The sequence below is a fragment of the Camponotus vicinus genome, unplaced genomic scaffold (genome assembly GCF_025532165.1).
Source record: "Camponotus vicinus isolate PSW18456_S1 unplaced genomic scaffold, iyCamVici1.0 SCAF_9, whole genome shotgun sequence".
Lineage (NCBI taxonomy): Eukaryota > Metazoa > Arthropoda > Insecta > Hymenoptera > Formicidae > Camponotus > Camponotus vicinus.
In genome coordinates this window covers 1,134,830-1,159,367 of record NW_028141981.1, presented here as the reverse complement: position 1 = coordinate 1,159,367, position 24,538 = coordinate 1,134,830, and the positions used below count along the sequence as shown (strand labels likewise).

The 24,538-nt window shown below is 31.3% G+C and overlaps 3 protein-coding genes and 1 long non-coding RNA gene across 10 annotated transcripts; 2 read left to right on the top strand and 2 right to left on the bottom strand.

Annotated features, from left to right (window-relative positions):
- Positions 1 to 870: 870 nt before the first annotated feature.
- LOC145976799 (uncharacterized) lies at positions 871 to 3,748 on the bottom strand. The gene is made up of 3 exons (XR_014440310.1): positions 3,472 to 3,748; positions 2,341 to 2,427; positions 871 to 1,861 (listed from the first exon to the last, which is right to left on the bottom strand). It is a non-coding gene; the product is annotated as an uncharacterized LOC145976799 (long non-coding RNA).
- A 1,533-nt stretch (positions 3,749 to 5,281) lies between these two features.
- Positions 5,282 to 9,659, top strand: Tom20 (translocase of outer membrane 20). 2 transcript variants are annotated; one of them, XM_083108223.1, is made up of 4 exons: positions 5,282 to 5,518; positions 5,912 to 6,003; positions 6,096 to 6,315; positions 9,105 to 9,659. In XM_083108223.1, the coding sequence occupies exons 1-3, from the start codon at positions 5,392 to 5,394 to the stop codon at positions 6,312 to 6,314; spliced, it is 438 nt and encodes a 145-aa protein (XP_082964349.1). In that variant the 5' UTR covers positions 5,282 to 5,391; the 3' UTR covers position 6,315; positions 9,105 to 9,659. The 2 variants fall into 2 exon arrangements, with proteins under 2 accessions (XP_082964349.1, XP_082964347.1); XM_083108221.1 differs by lacking the exon at positions 9,105 to 9,659 and adding an exon at positions 6,351 to 6,449 and having other exon boundaries at positions 5,284 to 5,518; positions 6,096 to 6,269.
- On the bottom strand, positions 7,920 to 12,274 carry L(3)02640 (porphobilinogen deaminase-like protein l(3)02640). Of its 3 annotated transcripts, XM_083108219.1 has the most exons (7): positions 11,785 to 12,274; positions 11,130 to 11,202; positions 10,562 to 10,745; positions 9,669 to 9,939; positions 9,274 to 9,590; positions 8,968 to 9,148; positions 7,920 to 8,856 (listed from the first exon to the last, which is right to left on the bottom strand). In XM_083108219.1, exons 1-6 carry the CDS (start codon positions 11,845 to 11,847, stop codon positions 8,974 to 8,976), a joined length of 1,083 nt encoding a protein of 360 aa, XP_082964345.1. In that variant the 5' UTR covers positions 11,848 to 12,274; the 3' UTR covers positions 7,920 to 8,856; positions 8,968 to 8,973. The 3 variants fall into 3 exon arrangements, with proteins under 3 accessions (XP_082964345.1, XP_082964344.1, XP_082964346.1); XM_083108218.1 differs by having other exon boundaries at positions 7,920 to 9,148; XM_083108220.1 differs by lacking the exon at positions 11,130 to 11,202 and having other exon boundaries at positions 7,920 to 9,148.
- A 418-nt stretch (positions 12,275 to 12,692) lies between these two features.
- Positions 12,693 to 24,516, top strand: LOC145977471 (uncharacterized). 4 transcript variants are annotated; one of them, XM_083109517.1, is made up of 20 exons: positions 12,693 to 12,890; positions 13,499 to 13,563; positions 13,639 to 13,995; positions 14,339 to 14,419; positions 14,480 to 14,621; positions 14,734 to 15,207; positions 15,336 to 15,608; positions 15,690 to 15,898; positions 15,987 to 18,490; positions 18,979 to 20,275; positions 20,380 to 20,548; positions 20,731 to 20,934; positions 21,088 to 21,444; positions 21,517 to 21,605; positions 21,783 to 21,828; positions 21,993 to 22,152; positions 22,264 to 22,711; positions 22,784 to 23,417; positions 23,562 to 23,943; positions 24,049 to 24,516. In XM_083109517.1, the coding sequence occupies exons 2-20, from the start codon at positions 13,533 to 13,535 to the stop codon at positions 24,346 to 24,348; spliced, it is 8,157 nt and encodes a 2,718-aa protein (XP_082965643.1). In that variant the 5' UTR covers positions 12,693 to 12,890; positions 13,499 to 13,532; the 3' UTR covers positions 24,349 to 24,516. The 4 variants fall into 4 exon arrangements, with proteins under 4 accessions (XP_082965643.1, XP_082965641.1, XP_082965642.1 ...); XM_083109515.1 differs by having other exon boundaries at positions 21,517 to 21,828; XM_083109516.1 differs by having other exon boundaries at positions 12,694 to 12,890; positions 21,517 to 21,828; positions 22,799 to 23,417.
- Positions 24,517 to 24,538: the final 22 nt, after the last annotated feature.

Below are 24,538 nucleotides of genomic sequence, written 5' to 3'. Positions count from 1 at the left end.
GCAAAAGAAAAAAAGAGGTTTTGGATGGAGGAAGTGGATGGATCAATAAGATATGATGTAAGTCATTAATATAAATTATTTATCACATTCATTATTTATTATATTGTTGCGTCACCGCGTCCCGTCCCGCTGAATGTATTCGTCACCCGTTGAATTCTTTCGAAGAAGATCGTTTTCGCGCGCGTTGTCAAGATATTGTTATAAACAACGACTGTCAGAGAGTCTAAGCCCAGCTGTCAAGTTGTGCGGACGCGCGTCTATTTGTGATCCGTTTTACGATTATTCTGAATTCTTGTATGTTACTCGCGATTTATTAAAATTCTTGTGTACCTTAAATCGCGTTATTATTTACGAGTGCACGAGCGTCAGCGCATGCCGATTGTGTCACCCGCGTTCGATATATATCGTCCCGCGGACGCAACAATATATAAATTATTTATCAATAGTATATATATTCAAAATATACATATTTCTCGTTTCGTTTTATTTCTTTGATAGTGATTCAATAGTGATTTTAAATTGTAACATATATAATACATATACTTATAAAAAATATTCCATTTTATTTTAAAATAATTAAAACATTTATAAAATTTTTTATTAATTAATATTTTCAGATACTTCTTATATTTTATAAAACATTTCATATTAATATATTTATTTAAATATTTCATATATAAAAAAATAGAAATTTTTTTATTTATCATATTTTTAAAAGTTTATATATAAGAAATATAAATTATTTTGTAATTACGCGATATATAACATTAAAATATATCTATTTAAAAGTAAAAATTAATTACGCGCAATAATTAGTTTTAAAATCAATTATTTTGAACATTGCATTATATAATAGATTTTCTTTTATCTTTTATATTTTTATTTATCGTTTATATAATATTTGCGAATTTAAATTTATGTACTATATTACAAAATAAATTTCAAATTATGTATTATATTATATATAAAATTATATATAATATAACCCTCCCATGGGGTACACCTTGTCGTGGTGGGAGGGCTTAGTACTTGGATGGTGCCTTGAGGTTTATCTTAAATTTTTCTATTTATGATAAATCTTAAGGTGCCTGAATGGGAAGCTAAGTACCCTTTCGCGTCGTCGGTGTCGTCAACGTGCCGCGGACGGCAAGCGCTTCGTTACCGCGTTTTCGCGTTGTAGTATTCTCGCGTCGTCGCGTTTTCGCGGAACTATTGGACTTTTCATATAAAATCCCAATTTCATTTATTGTCACGAGTCTCTACTTCCGATGCTAACTAACTGGGATGTTTCGAGTTTGCACACGTTGCTATGCAACGTACACTCTTGCTTCGTGCTTCGTCAAGTGATTCGGCCCGAATTAGTTAGAACTCGATCGATTGCTCGGAATGGTCGTCAATGGGTCCCTTCTCTTTGCTCGTCTACAGCCACACGCACTGCGTGTGTTAACCCTGTCGAGGAGTCGAGTGGATTCCCCTAGGCACGATTTTCGCTCGGTAAAAGGGGTTGCCTCCCCATTTTCTAAATTGCTGAATGTAAGCATTTAAAAAATGTGGGTATCCTCTTCTTTTGCCGTCTACTAGCCTGGTGTAGCATATAGCAACCGCGGGAGGCATAATATGTCCGGGCGGAGCACCTGAAATCGTGCTTAGCGGGTCCAGGTTCGATACGAGATAGGATAATTATGCGCGAAAAAGAGTTGGTGAACTTCATTTTCCTCTATTTCCGTCAATCGTTTCGTCTTCTTTCCGGTTTGGGCTTAGTCCTTGTTCGTTGTATCGTTGCAATCCCGACCGGTTGGCTCGAAGTTGATTCTCATAAGTGAAATGGGATTTTCGCTCGTACCGAAACCGGGAGAGCCGTCTAATGTATAGATATACATATTAAGTATATACATCGCGCGATCAAATATAAAATTTTTAATATAAGTTCTTATACAAAATTATCGTTTTAACAAAAGATTTTTATCGCTGTCCCTCTCGTCAGATAATATTCCTAAATATTGCTAATTAAATATAAAGAATTATCGAATAAGAGTGTGAAGATTCGATGTGATAAGTCAACGATTAAATATTAGCTTCACAAAATTTAACGATCACCTTCGATATTATAGAATCGCGAGTTAATTATTATGAATTTAATAATTTGTTTTTTCAGTTATATTTATACTTACGAATTTCGTATCGGAAAATATTCATAAATAAATTAATAAATTACGGTTGCGAAATCCGTGTTTTTCCCGCGTTCTTTTCGCATTCTTAGACGAGATTGTCGTTTTAATAAAAGAGTTATTGTTGTTTCTTCCGTTAAATAAACATTAATAAAAATTGCGTGGCTCGTACCGCCGAGGAGTCGAAACGATTTTCATCATGGAGAATTATTTCTCACCGGTTCTTGTGAGATCCATTCGCGACGTCTAGTTCGGTGGCCTGTTAAAAATTGGGAATTTTTATTGTAAGATTGGAACTAATCCCAGGTTTTCCTGGCAATTTCCGAAAGCAATGATTTCGGTAGTAATTCAACGACGATACGCTTCTTTAACGTAGAATTAATTTAAATAATATATATTTAGATGAGAGAAATGTATCTTTTCTTTTCTTCGTTAAAAAATGTTCTTCATTATTAGGATTGGTATCATTATTGTCTATATAATGCCAGAAAGATTTAATAGTAGATTAAATATGGATATAGCGTTGTGTATAAATTTTAATTTTTTAAATAATTTCATAATTTAATTAATTTTTATTAATTTTTATGATAAAAATGATTACGAACGAATATATTTTATTAATTACTAATTAATTTGAAAAAATTATTTAAAATACATGCACAAATTAACGTATCCAAAATATTTTTATAATTTTTGTTAATATAATATATTATACATACGCGAAATTATACATGAATGTTACATAAAATGTGCGAATACTTAAAAATTTAGAGACGAATCGAATGGGTACCCCTATATCAGTAAGATATTGATTAAAAGAAAAAAAATTATTAATTTAAACGTTACAAGAATAAGAATCTAGATAATTAATCTAGAATTAATTATATATTTAAAATTATTTCATTTATTTTATTTTGAACACTATTCGAATTGAAATTTTTTAAATCTTGCTGATATCGGGTTCGATTCGTCTCGCGCGCGACGGTACCCCAAATTATGTGTTCGCACATTTAACACAAACTCCAATAATGCATGTATTTTATTATTTATAAATATAATCGTTCGTAATCACATTTCAATAACAAAGGTTATATCCATTTAATTTTCAATAAAGAAATATATTTCTTAGTAATGGAAGAACATGTTTTCTGACGTGAATATCAATTTCGTGAGTTGAAAATAATGACGAGGGATAATTGTCTTTGATTTAATACTGAAATCATTGCTATCGGATATAGTCCGGAAGATCCAGGATTCGTTCCCTCCTACAGTGAAATTCCCGACGTTTAATGGATCACTTAACTTTTCTTCGCAGATCGATCTTCCGAAATCTGATGTAGAAACAAGATGTTAATCATTCTCCATTTTTAAGATCGCTCCTCTTTTTATCGGATATTACCGGTATGTCACTCGCGTATCTGCAATTGAATATTTTGAATATTATCGATTTATTTACTCATCGCGGTTTATCGCGAATTTTAAATCGCGATTTATCTTATAAAATTTTGCAATTAAATCGATCGGTGAATTTTATGTTCATAAACAATATGGATCACAAATGTTTGCTAAAATATCTTCGTCTGTCAACATTTGTGTGATAATAATTATATCGCACGCGTGTCTATTGATGGTTTCGATTATCATATTATAAAAATTATGCGTATCTCGCAATCGCGAATATTCCGATTATTGTCGATTTATTTATTCGTCGCGTTTTCTCGCGAATTTTAAATCGCGATTTATTTAGTAACTTAATTGTTGATTTCGAAGTTTATTCTATCTTTTCATTTTGAATATTTCCTTTGATAAGGATTCCTCTACACAAAATGCGCCAGTAATGCAAATACTTTCTTTTACAATCGAAGAAACGATCAATAATTTTATTAATGACTCTTTTGATCATGATTATTTACGTTTATACGTTATTTATATAAAACTAATTAAATTCTATTATTCTATGTCGATTATTAATAATATATATCGCGTAATTAATCATCATTAATCAGTCTTGTCTGGTCTACGTAAAAATTTTTAGTAAATTTTATATTATACGTATACTTTGGACACTTTCGTGTAATAAATTTTATTTTGTATTAAGTTTAAAATTATAGTTTATATTAAATTTGTATTATATTTTGTAATACATATTTCTAATGCATTGTATTTTATATATTCTGCATTAAATTTTGTAATATATATATTTGTAATGTAATTATTTTTATATTACATAATTTAATATTTTTTAATGTGTTTTTATGTAATTGCAAATTAATTATAATTTACGTTGTATATATTATAATTATGTAATATATATTTTTTATATGTATTATATTCTGTTTAAAAACTCTATTAAAAAAAATAAAAATAAATAAAAAAATTGTTCCTCCTCAATTTTTCCTCCCCTGTATCTCCGCCTTAACGAAGGCATTTGCCAGGTGAGGAGGTTTCAGTACTCTCATGAACCTGAGAGCTATGCCGGCGGTAACATACGCCGATATTCATATAGTCTATTCTTATATTTAAAATCATTTGGACAACGTATGGGCACACATACATACACATATAGGTAAGTAATTTATAAAAATTATTTTTATAAAAATTATTATTTATCATATTTATATATTATTTTCAAAATAATGATTGTTATACTCTGGTGCTACCGGCATTTCGTGCACATAGCACGGAACAAAACCAGAAATTGTGCACATTATATATTATCCTCTGAAAACATTCATGGACATTGGCTTTGTAGTTCATGTCTACGTTTTCAATGTCCATAGAGGGAGTATCGCTTTCAGGGATCACCTAAAAACAGGCCATGACATCTCTCAGGTCCGAATTCATAGTCGTTTCTCAAATCTTAAGACTAGAGAATTTCTTAAATCTATCCTAATAGGACCATTTCATTGGTTGAGCTATCCTATTCAACCAATGAAATGGTCGCATTAGGATAGATTTAAGAAATTCTCTAGTCTTAAGATTTGAGAAACGACTATGAATTCGGACCTCAGTCTTCTCTCTGTTTGATCCATGATTGAACGCTTAGGATTTTTTTCGAATTGAAACGTTAGATTGGCACAACTGTCTGTGCGCAAATATTTTGTGGGCAAGTTCAGTGAATTTTGACGGTAAGGAAGGCAACCTCTCTCTTTCATGATGGCCGAGAGTGCGATAAGGATTTTGTGAATTTCTCTCACCATAGTATCTGAATTTCTATATTAGAATGACCATGATATCCAAAGCTGCGGTCGGCATTGCTGTCGGCATCGCCGGAATTTTCGTCGGCTATTGTTTTTATTTCGATCAAAAACGCCGCAGCGATCCTGATTTCAAGAAGAAACTCCGCGAACGTAAGTTTAGCAATTTCTTTTTTTTCACCCGATTCATATATTTTCATCGTGTAATATTTCATCTTAATGACACACGTATAAATTGACATTTTTAAATAAACTGACATGTTTCTCATGAAAAAATGTTGACATTTTAATACAATGTGCAATCTCCACATTATTGCGATACAATTAATCTTATAAAATATATTTTCTATATAGATATCATTTATGGTGTATTATAAATTTTATTATTGTGTGTATAATATTGATTGATTGTATTGTACTATAGTTGTAAAATATATGTACAATATTATTTTATAATGCTTAAAATTATATAAAAAAATTATATTTATATTGTTGTTAGAAAGTTTATTCTCAGTTAGAAAAACCTTAGTCTTGTTTTGCTTACAGGTAGAAGAGCTAAGAAACAGGCCCAAAAAGCTTCTTCAAAGATACCAGACTTAAGGGATCATGAATTGGTACAGAAATTCTTTTTGCAAGAGGTAAAACTTTTTGACACTTTTATTAGATTGTATATACAAGTATAATTTTGATTTTAAAGTTTACAATATTTGTTACATTGTTTGTGACTTAGGTTCAACTTGGAGAAGAAATGCTTGCTTGTGGCGAGATAGAGGGTGGAATTGAGCACTTGGCTAATGCAGTGGCTGTATGTGGACAGCCAGCCCAACTGTTAACAGTTCTTCAAAAGACTCTACCGCCACCAATTTTCCAGATCCTAGTGCAGCGGCTACCTATGGTTGGCCAGGTACAAAAATTTATGCAAAAAAAAGAAAGTATCACCATCTCATAAGGTAATATTTTTTTTATTTTGCCTGCTTTCTTACAGAAACTAGTATCGCATACTCAAATGGCGGAGGAAGATGTCGAGTAGATGAATATAAAGTTTCGTTGACAATTCTTAAATAAAATCTGTAATTAGTAAAAAGTCTGCTCATTTTTACATAACACAGACACAAACATAGTTTACATCTAGACAAAATCCTACAATCATATAATTCATTATCCTTTATTGAATTTCCACATTTTCCTTGGCAAATATATTACTAATATATTACCAATTATATATAATAAATTTTTATGAATATTACGTGTTTCATTTTAAATAAGCAAAGACAATACATTTTCATATCTCCTTCAAATATATTTTAAATAATGATTCTGACAATTTCTAACAAATGTAAAACTTACAAAATGATATTCTATTAAATCAAGGTTTACTCATTTAGCAATGCTGGTAATATTGTTTTTAAAAAATGAGAAAAATTTTAATATAACCTGGATCCTATTTGTCTATGGGAATTAAAACAAATTTTGTATGTCGTTAAAACACTTATACTTTCAATGGATATTGTAAATCCTTAAAATGTGATATTATATCACAGCATATATATATGTGTATATATATATATATATATATATATATATATATATATATATATATATATAATCTGAGTATATTTCTTCATATTCTGTTTCCACTACTAATCCTTTTGAAATATAAAGATATGTTTATTATTGTTTTTGTTATTACATGATATATTATATTTTATATATTTATCGTTGTTTCATTATATACATTTATCAAAATTATTACACAAATAATAATTATAACAATTATTACACAAATTAAAATTTCATCAAAATATGAGTTTAAAGACAAATTATATATTGTCATTGCTTTAATCTAATTTGAAGCAATATATATGTATGTTCAGGACGTTAATAAAATAAGTTAGTAATAGTTATCTGCTTCAATTAGCTATGTTCAATAGAACATGCTGTCATCATCACATTTGATGCTGACAAGCTTTGCCTTATGGTGTAGAAAAAGCAACTTGTACAATTATTATCTATTTGTAATCTTCTAAATTATGATATTAACATCTACTATACCTCCATTGCAAAAATAATATATGAGATATGTTCTAAAAAATATATTCTGGAAGCATTTACAAATATAGTTGGAAAACAATTATTGTAAATCCTATATTGTATGTATGTATGTGTTACTATAAATATGTGCAGAAATATACATATTTTATAGATAAATAATCTAACGTCAATACAAATACATTATTTGAAACATTGGCATTATCTCTGATGTCATTCAACTAATGTATTACAGATAGTTTACGTATATATACTTTTGGTATAAGATATTATATTCTTATAAAGATGCCTTAGATTTATAGAGAAAGAAATTTGATTTTAATTTTTAATATAACATATTATATTTAAACTGTATGCAAGAGCACAAACTGAAGAAACAATAAAATAAATAAAAAAAATTACTCATTTTCCGGAACATTTTTTATAAAATTATTATGTATAAAAATATTATTATATTATTAATATAAGTTAAACTTACTGAACTTTGAAATAAAATAATCGATGATAAAATAGAACTTCTTTATTAATTTATATAATTAATTTATAAAATTTATATAATGTTGTATAAATTTTTTTGATAGTAATTTCTACATATATAATTTTCTTCTATGATAATTTCTACATATACAATTAATATTCTATTTATACATAAATATATTTTACAAAATTAACATTTTCGACGCATCATAGAAATAGAAGTTAATAGGAGTCAAATAAAAAACTCAAGAATAATAAAATTATACAAATCGATACTTTATCACTTTATGGCGTTCATAATACGCCCTCAATAGTACCTCAAGATATAAAATGATTAAAAAAATAAAAAATATCAATGTTTAACAATCTGTTTTCTTAAATACAGTTTGATATAAAACAGAAGGTGTATATTTATAAACTATAATCATGCTTATAAGTTCTCTGCTTCAGTATAACTTAATTTTTTTATTTCATGCAAATGGAAGTATATTTGTCACTATTATTCATTCTATTATACACGGCAGTACTTCGCAATAGATTAAATTGAATTCAACAATGATAAAATTTCTATGTAATATTTGCTTTGTCAATAATAACAAATTATAAGATATTTATATAACAATGAATAACATATATAATAATCCTCACACTTCTCATGAGTACTATACATTCATAAAAGTAAAAATATATTAACTCCAAAAAACTTCAAAATCATATACCAAATGATATCTTGCAAAATTTTTCAATATTTATATAATCAAGAGATACGGGCAATAAATTACGTGCCGCAAATAGCGAAGCGGACCTATATCTATCATACTTGCTTTGTACTTTTTCTGATTTATAAACAAGAAATAAATAAACTGTGTATGATATGCAATGCAAAATTCAGAAAAAGTATAAGCAATAAAATACAATTTGTACTCTGATTGAGTTTTCCATCTTGAGCATATATAAATCAAACTCTATAACGAATATTCACACAGTCATGAAAAATCGAAAACTTAGCAATCGTTATCTTTGTATTAACATATTCTTTAACTTGAAAAATATCAAATATTACTCAAATAACTAACCCATAACTATTTCGAATTCAAGATTTCATCTCTAGCTTGTGACATTATGTCAAGAGCATTTTTCTCTATAAGATTTTTGGCTAAATCTTTTCCAAGTAACTCTGCACCAAGAAGACTTATACTGTTTACTTTACCAGGAACAACGCTACAGTAAAGACGAGGTTCTTGATACGGACATTTCCTATATAGTGGAAAAAGAGAGGAAATAAAGTATAGAATAAATTTAAAAGAATCTACTCACAAAAATATTCTTTGATATCACGGCGGTAAATTACTGTTAGAACTTAAAAGTTATATTTAACTTACCGTGGAGGCTCACCATCATCGTCGGGTAAGTACAATTTACTTTTAGACGTATTTGTAACTAAGGTTTGACCATCTAAAGACCATACAGCACCAGTAATTGTTAACTCGTTCTCTTTTAAACATGAAGATACTGCAACTGGTGCGGAACATCCGCCGCCAAGAGTTTTTAGAAAAGAACGTTCGCATACACATCTTAATGTAGTTTCTACATCGAATAATGGTTCCAAAAGAGAACGTATTTCCCAATCTGATTCTCGACATTCAACACCTAATGCACCCTGACCAATAGCATAGAGAGCTTCTTCAGGTTCCAGAAGCTGGAAGAATACATATTAATGTAGATAAATTTTTTTATAGAAATAATGTAAAGAAATCTATGAATATAAGAGTCGTACTTGACTTATTCTGTCTTCCCAGCCCATTCTTTTTAAACCAGCAGCAGCTAATATTATTGCAGCATAGGAACCATTTTCATCATCTAACTTTTTCAATCTAGTGTTCAAGTTTCCACGAATATTTTGTATCTTCAAATGAGGCATATTTCGAGATAGTTGTGCGGATCTACGTAAAGAACTAGTACCTATGATACTACCTTTTGGCAATGAAGATAATTTTTTACTTTTGAACTTTTTCGACATAACTACTGCATCACGTGGATCTTCGCGTCTATAAAAGCAAATTAGTCATTCATATTACCAAATATTAATATATTTTTCATTTTTTGTTACAATCTTTTTCCAATTTATAATTTAATGATTCTATATATGTCACGAAATAAATACATATTTCACTAATAATCTGAAATTATTCTTTTTATTCTCAGATCTATAAATTTTATGTTTCATAATTATCATATATTATTAAAATATATTGATGTTTCACAATTATATATTACTAAAATAATAATTATGAAACATCAAATACATAGAAATTAATTAAAATAGAAAATCTTTATATCAAAGTTACAATAATTTTCAAATTATAAGTAATTAAAGTTAATCTTTAATATCATAAAAAGTTTACAATGTATTGGTCCGGATATCAATAAAATATATCTTTCATAAAAAAACAAGATGTTTCTTTTATGAGAATGCTAATATGTTTCTACATTTGAATTTCAAATATATATCGCCATCTTGGAACAACAGAATGAGCAAAATAGCAAAGTCAGCTTTTGCTGATAAACAATGAAGTAATATAGACAAATATATAATATCAAAATAATAAAAATAATTATAAATAATAAAAAGGAGAGTATTTTTTTTTAATTATGTCAAAGATAACTTACTTTAATATTGCACCTAAAGCCATTCCTGCTGGCAGTGTTGTTGGCATATCTTTTAATGAGTGCACCACAAAATCAATACGACCGTTTTCCAAAGCTATTTCCAACTCCTCCGTGAATAGTGACTTTTCACCAATTTTTGGTAAAGATTTATCCAAAATCTTATCTCCCTTGGTAATCATTGTTACTGTACATACATTTGATTACAAAATTTGAAAATATAAAATCTTTAATTTATAAAATACAGTTTGACATACATAAATAGAAATAGTTTTGCGCTAAACATAATAATAAACATGATAAAATATTTTATTATATGCAAGTTATAGAAGCAAGAGAAACCAGTGTTCCAAGTATATTATGTAAATCTTTTTTTATAAAAAAAAAGAAAAAAATGTACTGGAGATTATTATGTATTAATATTGAAAGACTGAGAAAAAGAGAGAAAAAGCAAATATAAATAATTTATGTAAATTAAAAATTTTTTAATAAAAATTAATTATGCATAGTAATTAATATAATAAGAACGATATGTTATTGCAGTTTTTATCACCTATTTCAAACTGCTTACCTATTTCAAATTCTTTCTTTGGATGTAATTCGTTTAGGCATTGTATCACATGCTTAGTCTGTATCAAAGCCAGCTAAATAATTAAAACGTATTATTCATCTATGAAGTAACACTAGAGCGTGACTGCGTCGCGACGTAAATTTATTTCATGTACATAATTTTATAGCTAAAATTTTATAGCGAAAAATGACATTGAAAGAAACACACTCTTCAATATGCGATCTTCTATCTTTCGAGTATACAATCAAACATCCAATATTCATTTATCGTGAATTGTTTTTTTGCAAAGATTAAAAAATTGCTGAGTAATTTCATTAGTAGAATGATGCACATACAAATGCAATCGTAATACACGCAACGATTACGTAAAATTAATGTTTCATATTAGTACAAAATGATTTAAAATGATTAATACTTATATTTAAGTCAATGAAAAAATCAGACATTTTAATAATTGCATAATTGTCTTATTTATTCTGAAGCGGAACATACGCTTAACTCTCGGTGCTTTTATAAAAGGAAAAAACTCGTCAAAAAAAAAATGTTAACGATTTCGATAATAGTATAAAACCCATAAAAAGAAATTTTACTCATAATTTCTCGAGAAAATTTCGTAAAATTCTCGATAAAGTGAAAACTGTCCTCACAGACTCACCTCACTTTTCCGAGATCCAACTCGGATTACGTCACGTTTCTCTGCGTCGTTCATTTTATTCATGTTTGGAACACTCGGTATAGATTGATATAAATATCAAGTGCGGAGAAACGAGGCCTCGAATTTTGGAATGTGTCAAATACGAAGTGCGAGTAAGAGACGATGGGGACATGAATTGAATCGAAGAGCATGAACACTTTCACCGCGGTGGTTAACCTTAATGACTTTACATACAATCGTAATCTTGAAGGAGATGGAAATTAGGAACACGTTACGTAGATTAATATTTATGTTATATACGTTATTATTTTTCACAGTCACTGACACTGCAGCAGAATGTGAAATTGATGATCGAGGTTTTGGAAAAATGACGACGAAACGTTATAGCCACATCGTGATGAACGTGCAAAAGCGACTAACTACTGATCATTGCTGATCGTCAGTTCGGACTGTTCGGAGTCCGGTCAGTCTGACAGTAATGTCAGAAAGGGGAGAGAATAATTTAGGTTTATGTTTTTACGTTTACAGAGGGCGTATCAAAAATCTACTTATCAAAGTAATATTTGATTGACCAATCAGAACAAAAGGAGCAAAGATACCTTTGTCCAATGGCCGCATTCAGCGGACTCAACATTACTAGATTTTCCGATGTAATTTGACGCTGATTGGTCGGACCTGAAAGTAGAAACAAATCATGTTCGATTGCTATTTAGCGGTTGAGTCCGCTGAATGCAGCCAATTTGAATTTGCCTGGAAAAATTCTTTAACCAATCAACGAGCATAATGATCGTAGGACTCTAAGCGATCGGATTGGCTAACTGATCAAATGACGTCAAAGAATATAGTCAAAAATTCTAGTTACGTATAAGAGCTAGTGTTATTTAGCTAGGTTGAGCTTTCCGCTCGGTGAGCAGCCTGCACCTTGGACAATATGTCGAGTATGTCCGTCGTGCGCTAGTTTCGTTTGACTTCGGTAAAAGCAGGGAACTGTTGCAAAAAATACGCTTACAGTGATCGTGCGTTCACATTTTAAATCGCAAAGCACATTTACGTCAAAATCTCTGTTTAAATGCGTCTCTCAGCGATTTAGATAAACAAATTACGTGGTAAGATATTAAATCAAGATATATATACCACATATAAGAAATTGCATATATACACATCTCCCCATTATGTGAAATTTTTTTCATATAATCTATACACACACTCAAGTGTGTAAATAAACATATATATAAACTCACGTTACTCTATACTATCAAATATACTATATGTCTGTATCACAAGTATTATTAAAATTATATTTTTCCTGGATAGTAATTTATATACATCTACTTGCATATTTATCTTTAATTATGATAAACAAGTAGGAGAGAAAGTAGAAATAAATTATTTCAATTAATCTACATAGAATATTATTTAATTTAATTACATAATATTAAATGTGCAATTTTCTGTATTTATTATCAGATACTTATAATATTTTATACACTTGTACTCTAAATATATATATATTATTGTTTAATATATTGTTTATAATATATTTAATATATTTAATATTATTTATGTTCCTTTTCTGTAGAATAGAATCTCTGAATCATATATATGATGTATAATATATGTTAAGATTTTTTTTTGTAAAAGAATACTATTATAAAACTAGTCTTAGCATGATTGTATAAATTTAATGAGATTATATGAATAATATAACTTTCAGATAGATAAAACTTAAATAGACATTAAAGTTCTAAATGGCAGAGGAAGAAAGGGTGCCTCTTTCAGGTAAGAAATATTTTTTACTGGTATAAATACATTTAATTTGCCACTATAAATGATTACTTTGTGCAATGAAATTAGAAAAAGATGACACCCAATCAAATGATACCACCCAATCAAAAGATGCTTATGTACCGGAAGAACCAACTCCGGATACTTCAATTTGCTTATCAGACATACAAATGCCAGAAACACCAGAGAGCACCAAAGGACAAATAAGCGATGGAGATACATCTAGATTAGAGAGTCCAAAGGCAGTAAAACCAGTGCTTGGAAAAATTCAAGCAAAAAAACGATTAATGGCATTTGCTAATCAGTTTAAAGTATTATCCAAGTCCCAAATTAAATCAAATTCGCAGCATTCCACTGGAGTTTTAAAAACAAAAGATAAAACAACACAAGATGATACAAATACAAATAAATCACGAAAAAAGACAGGTATGTAATATAAAATATCACATATTTTAATATGTAATATGTCAATTATCATTTTTATTATATCTATGACTATCTATGATATATCATATAAGCTAATGCATTGAAAAAAATTGACAAATATTAAATTTTTTTATACAATTTATTAGAAATTTTTCTATGCAACAATTTATAAGATTAAATTACTAAATTACAAAATTTAAATTTTTATGGATTTGTAAGGAATAAAATATTGTTTAAATTTTTCAAAGAATATGTATAGAATACATAGTTTAAACATTATGAAGCTAATATGTGTTTAATTTTGTAATTGAGATATAGAAATCTTTTTTAAATTTTTTTACAGAAGAAAAGATCCTAGCAATTGAAGAAATTCGAAGAGAAGAATCTAAAAGTAAAATGTTAGCCATGGCATCTATGGCAGCAGGTATTATTTTTAAATAGTCATAACAAATATCAGACATACAATGACAAAACCTTTTTATAGCAAGTATGGAAGACGAAAATCACACTGGCAAGAATATATCTGATTTACTGGAGAGTAAAAAGCATGGGAAAAGAAGCAAATACGAAGGAATAAACGAATCTCGTAAAAATAGATCAACAATAAACCGAAAATATTCAGAAAGGTACAAAGAGAACGATATTTTTAATAATAAAATAAACACATTCCTTTTTAATATTCTTATACTTATGCAATATGTTTATTATTTTTTTCTATATTTCGTTATAATTTTTAAGGCACCGACATCGTGACAAAACTGATAAAGGTAGCTCGAATCGAGAAGTAAAAGATCGAAATGAAAGTACTGAACATTCTACACAAAAATCATCTCAAGACAGAGACACACGTAAAAAAGATAAGAAAAGGAAACAAGATAAAGATAAACGAGATGATAGCAAAGCGGATATAAGCCGTGATAAGAGAGAAGAAGAAAAGGATAAAAAAGAAAATGAAAAAGAGAAACGAGAAGAGATAAAAGAAAAAAGAGAAGGAACAAAAAGTAAGAAAGAGAATACAAAAGACAAACGAAATAATATGTTGGAAATGGAAGCTGAAGGTAAGGACAAGAAGGAAAAAGATAAAGATAGATCGAAAGAAAAAGAATTATCAAAGTGTAAATCTTGGATGGAATTACAAAAATCTGGTTTAACTCTTGATGACATCAATCATCTTAGAAGACGTGAAAATACAGAAAGATCTGTAAGAAATAGGTATAGCACAATTATAAAAATTAAATATATTCAAGATTTATATATACACACACACACACACACACACACACACACACACACACATATATATATATATATATGTATGTATGTATTTTAATATGTTTCAGAACAGCACAAGATTATGCGCGTCATCTCGAACATATGTTAATGTTAAATAATCATCATCTCAAACGTCAAGCTCTAATAGTTGAAGGACTTGATGGACCTAAAAAATATCCACCTGAGTCGATTAAAACGACAAAACGAGCAAAGGGAGCTCAATTATTGTATTGTGAAAATCCACGCACTTCCCTTTTCTTATGCACTTCTCAACTTCTACAAGCTGTGTCTCCGGAACGTCGTCAAAAAATACGAGACATATGCGAAGCATCTTCATCACAGTATATCACAATGTTTATTCAACAATAATTTTCTATTGAAATTTTTCTTTATCTATTCCAGATCTTTATATATAATTGCAGATTTGATACAGAAGACATAACGCCACAAATGCGTAATTGGTATCAACAAATAAATGCAACCAAGTATCACAAAGATACTAAGTGGCAAGTGACTGTACAACTTCCTAAGTCAAAATGGGACAGCGAAGATGAAGAAATAACATCTGTCAGTGCAAAAAAAGAAGAGATTGAAAAACCAATAAATAAATTACACATTTCTGTGGTTCAACGTAAGTGACTTTTTATAATAGAAACAATATTATAACAAATGTTGAAATCCTAATAGAAATAATGATAGACCATTTTTTGTTTTAAAAGAAGAGAGATGTTCCACATCCTCTAGCACTATTGATGAAGATAAAGTTGATACTAATGCTGAAGACATTAAAGAAGATAATGAATCTAGTGAAAAGACAATCGACAATACGACAAATGACGAAGCTTCGAAATCTCCTTTACAATCCACTGGAGATGAAAAACTAGCTTCAGAATATGAACAATTTATGAAGATGGTATGCACTGTAACTGATGTAACTAAGGAATATTTGCCAAAGAAAAACATTGCTAAAACTGCTTCCCCACATAGTTATCATGAATTCAATATAGAATCTAATTTGGCAGAAGATAACACGGATATCGAAATACCATTGAAAGAGAAAAAAGATAAAACTTTAGAAGAATCAATAAAGAGTACAGAATGTGAGGAGTCCACTATATCCACAGATTGTCAAATACAGATTAACGATGAGAATAATATGCAAATTGAGCACACAAACAGCATCGACGAATCTGAAGATTCTAAATCAATACCTAGTGATTGGGAAAACGTTAGAATCAAAGTTGAACGATTAAGTGACGAGAATACTGAATCGAGAGAAATTAAGAAAAAGAAAAAACAAAAGAAAGTAATGTCCAGCAGTGATTCGTCTAGTAGTACTAGCTCTTCAGACTCAGAAAAAGAAAAGAAAAGAAAGAAACGCAAACGGAAAATATTGAGTAATTCGTCTTCCTCAGACTCCGATAGCACAGACAGTAGTAGCAGTAGTAGCAGCGATTCCAGTAGCTCGGACGAGAAAAGGAAAAGAAGGCGGAAGAAGAAAACAGTTGGAAAGAAAAAAAAGAAGGCAAAACGCGCACGAACAAAGAAAAAACGAAGGAGGAAGATGATTACTGATTCCAGTAGCAGCGATTCAGATCAACCAGACCAACGTATAAAGAAAAAGAAGAAGGTCAAGAAGAAGAAAAAAGAAGCTAAATCTATTAATAACGGAGATATAAGCAAGATCATATCCAAGTCTCCTGCTTCATCTTCAGGCGAGACAAAGATATTACACTCAGAAACTTCAATAAAGAAGGTTAAAGAAGAAACTATGGTTAAAAATAAAAAAATAACTGATGAAATCACATCAACGAGAAAAACCATTACTAGTATGAATGTACATGATAATGAATGCATGAAGCAATGGGAAGTAGATTCCATGATTACGTTGCAGTCAAATGATGGTGAATCAAGCCAGGATCATACTGGCGAATTGGGAAAGATAGATAGCTCTGAAAAAAGCACACATCGAAGGAAAAGAAAACGTAGCCGAGATATGCAAGACAAAGATAGATCATCTAAAGAAAAAATTCAAGAAGGAAAAGAAAGATCAGATGAGGAACTTGATGTGAAAAGAAAAAAGAGAAGGGAGAAAGATATTAGAAGCAGCACTGAGTTTCTTGCAGACTGGGAAAGAGAAGGTGAGCGTATTAATCAGCAAATAATACAAAACGAAGTTAAATTTTCAAAAAAATTGGAAAAAAAACAGAAGAAAGAAAAATGGGGAGAAACAGATTTTGATACATTGAATGTACCATCTTTGACACAGCTTGAAAAAGAGGTATGCCAAAAACAACTCCTAGCTGATGAGTGGGAAGTGGATAGTTTGGAAGCAATAGCAATAACAGATCTGACTGTGAGTAAACGAAAAAGCAATCAAAGTATATTAAAAAAGATGGAAAAGGAAGTCAGATATGATGAAAAAACGGATACTTATATTGCAATAGAAAAGGAAAGTGCGAAAGAAATGAAAAAGAGACAGGAACGTTTGTGTGCAATAAGAATATGGGAAGAAGAACAAGAAGAAGGTGAAAAAGAAGAGATGATGCTCTTAAAACAGAAAAATAAGCATAAAAAGGATGATTGGGATATAGAAGAAGAATCATTTTTATGTAAGAATAATGAAGAAATAGAAATCTGTAATGACATTGTCGGGATAGAGAAAGAATGGATTAAATCAAGTGACGATACAAGTGTCAAGGAAGACTCAAATAAGGAAATAAAACTTGAATCAATTGGTTCTAAGCGAGTTAGAAAGAGTCGTTGGGATATGGGTTCGCATTCTGAAGAAAAATCGGAAACTAAAGATATATGGGAGGAAGAATATCCAGAATGGTCTAAGATTAATAAATATGAACAGAAACATGAAGAAACGGAAAAAGAAGATTCACATATTGCAACTTATTCAGAGAACTCAAATAAAGAGAGATCAGTTAAATCTGATCTGATAGATTTTTATCATAAAAAATCGCAAAATAGAGAATCATTAGAAAGAACATGGACAGCAGAGGAAATGGCAACTAGACCGATGCAAACAAAAAATGTAGAAGACACATCAGTGAAAAATTTAATTTCTGTGAAAACAAGCAATGAGCAGATTGTATCTACCAAAGAGCATCAAGCTAGAGATCAGTTTAAAGAAATGTTGGATTTGAAAAAACTTACAGAGAAAACCATAGAATTATATAGTCCTAGCTCTCCAGCGCTTTCTCAAAAGTCTCAAGTAAGTATTTTTATTTGCATATAAGTAATGTTACATGTACAAAATATATCCAAATAAAAAGATTATAAATTAATCTGCAATTTGGTAAAAAATTCTCTAAATAAAAAAATTTTAATCAAATTTTCTTTGTCAGTCAAACTGATATGTGACAAAATAATAATGTCGAGTAATATTGACCAAATTCTTATGAATGTAATTCAATGTAATTTCAATGTATCTAACTTTTTAGTTTAAGGGCGTATTCAGAACCTTGGCAGAAAAACAGAAAGTCAATCAGAACTCGCGCTATGCTAGTAAGCAGTATGTGAGAAAGACAAAAAGTAGAAACTGTTACTACCAGCGCGAATTTTGATTGGCTTCTGTTTTTCTGCTTTCTGCTTTTCTGCCAAGGTCTGAATGTGCTCTAATACTTTTTTTTATTTGGATATTAGTACAATTAATATAATATAGTGTTTCTTTATATAAATAATTATTTCTTTTGTTTATAGGACATAGAAGGATCTAATGACAGCAGTAGCTCTATTTCTTTACCCTGTAAGAAAAGGAGAAAAGAGATGTTGACTGCAACAGAAGAATTATCAATTCATACTGCTGGTATACCGTTGCAATTAACAAAACTGCGTGATACTAAACATATAACAAAAGAAAAGATTGAAGATATTTTGGACAAAGTACAACTGGAGGATAAAAGCTCCGCTCATAAATTTGACATTAAAAAAACTGACAACTTGTTTAATGATTTATCGATAAATGTATTGTGTTCGGAAGCACACTCTCAGTCAGTATGTATGGATATTTTTGCCGAATATGGATCAGAAGGATCACGTAGTAAACAACGTGTTAAAAATTCAAGCATAAGTTCGGCAACACATATAAAAGATGATGAAACGAATACAGAAAAAACCGCACTTAAACTTATTCCTAAACAGCTTCTGATACGACGTACTAATGAACAAATAAAACCGACAAAACGTATCCTAGAGGCACCGTTACAAGATCCTGTTCAGCATGCGGCGGCACTATTGACAATACAAAAGAAACTGCTAGAATCACACGTATTAGAAAATGATATTCAAAAATTGCCGAATGAAGAATCAGTGGATCAATTTAAATCAACGTATAATGCGGAAAGTATTAACAAAGTCGACAAATTATTAGATACAACTGAATTCGCTGTGGCTTCCAAATCATCGATAATAGCAATACGACAATCCCCAGTTTCGGAAAAGCCAATCTCCGTTCGATCTGGACAGTCTGAAAATTACAACAACAAAGAAAGTAAGAGCGATGACGTAAAAAAATATAAAACAAGTCGAAATCTAAGTGATATTAACGTCCCATCGGATGTACGATCTCCTAGAGAACATAGGAAAAGAAGTCCTAGTAAGAAACAAAGCGAAAAACGATATTCGCACGATTACAGTAAAGATAAGAAAGAAAGGAGATCTGACGATGGAGAAAAGTCCGACAAAAGAGACAATAAAAGTTTCAAAACGGACTTCGCCGATAGCCGAAGAAAATCGAGTCCTTCACGAGGAAAGAGAAAAAGGAGCGGCAGTCCATACGCCTCGTGGGAACGGCAAGGAAGCGGCAGTAGAAGTCCCGGTCACAGTTGGAGCAGAAGTCGCAGCAAGAGCCCGAAGAGGAAAGACGAGGCTACTACCAGTATGCGAGATAGAGAGAAAAAGAGAGAGATGAGATACGACGATGAGCGATCAAATAGATCGCGAACAGATGAGAGAAGAGAAAGATACATGCGATCTTCACCGCGCTCTTATAATGAAGGTAAGAAATAACTTAATAAGAGCATGCAATTGTTCTTTCTGAACAAATTTTTACCCTAATTTTAATAAATTATTATATTATTGTTTTTTTCTATCCACTTATAGATAACTTCAAGAAGCATGGTTCTATATCCTCTAAAGGTAATCGTGAAGATTGGGGTAGAAAAAGATATGATAACATGGATATAGATCGTGAGAAAGATGTCAGATCTTATGATCCAATGGAGTTGTTAAGAGAGAGAACGATGGAATCTGAAAAATATAGAGATAACAGGTATTATTTAACAATTTCCTTGGAAATATTATTTATATATCTGAACGTTTTATACACTAATAATTCACTAATAACTTATAAAAGAGATAAAATAAAGATAGAACTTGTAGCATTAGACTTATGTTATTTATAATGTCGCAATGTATGGATTGAGGATATGAATATGTAAAATATCTTTACAGATTTCATACAGAAGAATTAGGTCATGCATTTTGGCAGTATGAAAATAACAATATCTTGCGAGATGGCAATGAATCTGTGGATTCTTATGCCACTGGACAAGATCTGCCTGCCGAATGTGACGATCGAACGTATTATGGAGAAGAAAGTCTGGAAAGGGACATGACACAATGTTCGCCCCAACCGCTGCCGAAATATAGAAGAAGGTATTCGTAATTTGTGTTGTGTGCATATATATTAAATGAATTTATGATTAAAACGTTGATGAGAAAACATTATGTGATGAAATCTTCGTCAAACATACTTTTATTTTATACGAGTGTCTGTGTGAAAAACATAAGAAATTTTTCATTTTTTAGTCAAGGTAGATCAAGAAGAGATTGGCAATGGGAAAAGGATAAAGATTCAATTTCTGATCGTTATGGACATAGATTACGAAATCGAACACCGCCGCGTTCGAGATATTCGCCAATGCGACAGGAACGATTTCGACGAAAATCCAAATCGCGTTCAAGATCTTGGTCGCAATCGAGGTCGCGGACACGATCTAGATCACGTTCTAGATCAACATCAAGATCAAGACCAAGGATGAGATCACGGTCAAGATCAAGAAGCAGATCTCCATTAGACCTAAGATCCAGAGCAAGATCGATCTCTATGTCAAGATTGAGAAGCCAGGAACGTGGATTGAGAATGTCCGAATTGCGGTCTTCCAGGTAAAATTCAATTTGCAATTAAATTCTAAGATGTCTTCTTGTTTTGGCATAAATCTGGACAATTCTTTATAGATCTCCCTCGCCTGGAAGGAGTAGACTGAATGAAATAAGTAGGGAAAGAAAGGACGATGATGAAAACAGAAAACTTTGTGGTGAAAGAGGTAGACGTATAGAGACTATAGTTCAGTCGGGGGTTGCATCGGGAACGAATATTTTAGATTCAGAAATGGGTATTAGTGGCAATATGGATGCAGCAAATTTCCAATATCTAAATGAAATTGAAGGTGGAAATGAATATTATTACACAGAAAATAATTTAACTTATCCTCCTTGTATAGATGAATCAACCACTAGTTCTCCAAAACGCTTATCCCTTGATGATAGGTAAGGATTTACGCCAGATTCTTCCTAATCCGTTTTCTTGTTTTTAAAATAAAATTAATTTTGTGTTATCTGTTGCACTTTTGTTCAAACATGTTTCAACTGTATTTAATATAGAATCAATTTAGAATCAATATCATATATAATATATAATATATTTCTTTCAGATTAGAATTAGAATTGGGTATTAAGAAACAACATAATAAAGAATCCACTGGAGTATCTTCAGATTATCCTAATTTCAATCCTAATGTTATCGCATATCCGTCTCCTCCACAACAACAGCAACAACAAATGATGTACAGACAACAGCCTACTGTTCTACAAGTACTTGATTTATATCTTTACATATGTTTGTGTGCGTGTATTGTATGTCTGTGTGTATTTATCCATTTATCCAAAGAAAGTTTATAAATATTATTTCTCTTGTATGTTAAGGTTGGAAATGTTTTACAAGTGGTCCCTGCTGACTTCAACGGAATACAATCGTCACGACGAGAAGTGCCTGCAGTCTGTACGACTCCACCTGTGCGGTCCGGATCTAGTCAGGTCGTCCGCGTAGGTAATGTTCTCCAAGTAGTACCCACGTCGTTAGATTGGAGCGGCGGCCAATCGACGACCGCGGATCAATCGAATGGGCTTTTGTATTCCTCAGCAGTGCCGACACCTTCGCCGTCGGCGTCTTCAGTTCCCATGTCTTCAGTACCCGTTCCTGTTCCAGTCCCATTGCCTGTTCCCCCTACCGGTACGAATACTCTCACTCCTGTCCCGACTGTCGCACCTACTGCTCCATTGCAGCTACCATTGCCAATACCTGTTCCCGTACCAGTCCCAATTCCTCCTGCAGCAGCAACAGTGTTTCCGAGAAATGAAATTCAATCACAAAGTACGTATAAATAAACTATCAATTCTTATATCTTTTTATCTCGAATATTTCACTTATTACTTAACAATAAAGATTTTTGCGTTATAGAAATAGTCCAACCCGTGTATAATTATGAAGCTATACTCGAGACACGCCGCAAAGAGCGGGAGGAGCGTAAAAGACTACGCGAGTTACGCAGAAAAGAGAAAGAACGCAAAAGAATAGAGCGAATTAATCGACGAGCTCTGCGATTACTGGAACAGAATAATATTTCGCGACCAGCAGGTGAGATCTTGTTGGATCGTCGTAAAGGTTCTGTTGTGGATCCATCGGTTTTAAAAGCGTTAAAAGAAGGAGAAGAACAAGCCGAAGCTGAATCCCCATCCCAAAATAATTCTATAAAAGAAGAAGAAGAGGAGGCAACAGCATCTATAAAAGAGGAAGACGAAGACGCTGCCGCAGATGAAGACGAAGATGACGATGAAGACGAGGCCGAAGCCGAAGCGGAAGATGATGAAGAGGAGGAAGAAGAAGCGGAGGATGAGGATGAAGATGATAATGACGATGACGAGAAATCGTCACAAATGATTAATCAACGAACCGAAGTTGATGAAGTGACAATGCCTGCTGATATGAATAAAGATCAAGCGGAAATCGAAACTATAAAAGAATGGCCAGAATTACCACCTCCGCCATTAAAAGGCATTTTGATTGCACCAGGATTTAGGTTCGTAAGCATTAATATTTTTTTAAATATCAGTTCTCCGAATTCTATTCTTCAAATCTCGTATTTTATCTCACCAATTTACAAATTATTTTATTTTATTAACATGTAGTTTATCTCACTATAAATAAATTATTTTATTTTCAGAAGAGACTCAATTCCCAATGGCAACTTGGATGATTTAGCGGATACAGATAACGATATCAAGAGCAATAGCGACAATGACGAGGAGGTGGATAAGAATAACGAATGTAACAAAGATATGGGACTCGATGCCAAATCTGGTAAAACAGCAAGACTACTGAAAAAAACAAACAAAAAATCGGTTCAATTTGCTGATGGTATAAAGCCTGGTGAAGGTACAAGTCCCAGCGGCGGTGAAGGCGACATGCCTTCACCACCACCTCCCAAAAGAATAGATTTACGTGAAGGGCTCAAGGATTTGAGAAAAGACAAAATTTACAGTTCACGGAAGAGTAGAAAGCAAGAAAAAAGAACAAGATTACCAAAAACAAAAAAGAAAGTCAAGGTATACGCGATTTATCGTTCTTTAATTTCTAGAAAATTTAAAGAAAAGAAAAAGTATTTTTTAATTGTATTGCTTAAAACGTTTTTTTCTTTTATACTTTTGCAGGTGAAGATAATCAAGTTGAAAAAACCGCGCGTTACCCCTTTGACAGCCATGATGATGGATGATTCTGATGAAATGGATGATCGTTCGCCACCGCCGCCGCCTCCTGGTTCTCCACCGCCACCGCATCTCTGGCCCAGCTATCTCTCCGTTTACAATACAACGGTTCGAACAATCGAACAACCGCAGACTACAACTCCCACCTTGACATCTGTTCAAGCTCCACCACCGCCGACTCCATTGCCTCTTCTGGTACCGCCTCCTCCGCTAAACTATACCATCCAACCTTGCAGTAAAGCTTAAGATTCAATCAAGCACACATTTTGCGAATTCTTTTGATACCATTTTTTTCTCATGACGTAATGATAGATTTGAGGATTGGATAGTCAAAGCGAAAATTGTACATTATGGTAAAGTTGATACTTCAATAACAAAATTAAAAGTAGAAAAGACAAACGTTGTTGCGGAGAACATGCACTTGTAAATATGATCA

What these genes read in the sequence shown, in the direction of transcription:
- Tom20 (XM_083108223.1), top strand. Translation starts at nt 5,392, where the DNA reads ATGACCATGATATCCAAAGCTGCGGTCGGCATTGCTGTCGGCATCGCC. An exon ending in CAAGAAGAAACTCCGCGAAC is followed by an intron (nt 5,519 to 5,911) that starts GTAAGTTTAGCA and finishes TTTTGCTTACAG; the next exon opens with GTAGAAGAGCTAAGAAACAG. An exon ending in AGAAATTCTTTTTGCAAGAG is followed by an intron (nt 6,004 to 6,095) that starts GTAAAACTTTTT and finishes TTTGTGACTTAG; the next exon opens with GTTCAACTTGGAGAAGAAAT.
- LOC145977471 (XM_083109515.1), top strand. Translation starts at nt 13,533, where the DNA reads ATGGCAGAGGAAGAAAGGGTGCCTCTTTCAG. An exon ending in AGAAAGGGTGCCTCTTTCAG is followed by an intron (nt 13,564 to 13,638) that starts GTAAGAAATATT and finishes CAATGAAATTAG; the next exon opens with AAAAAGATGACACCCAATCA. An exon ending in ACCGCGCTCTTATAATGAAG is followed by an intron (nt 20,276 to 20,379) that starts GTAAGAAATAAC and finishes ATCCACTTATAG; the next exon opens with ATAACTTCAAGAAGCATGGT.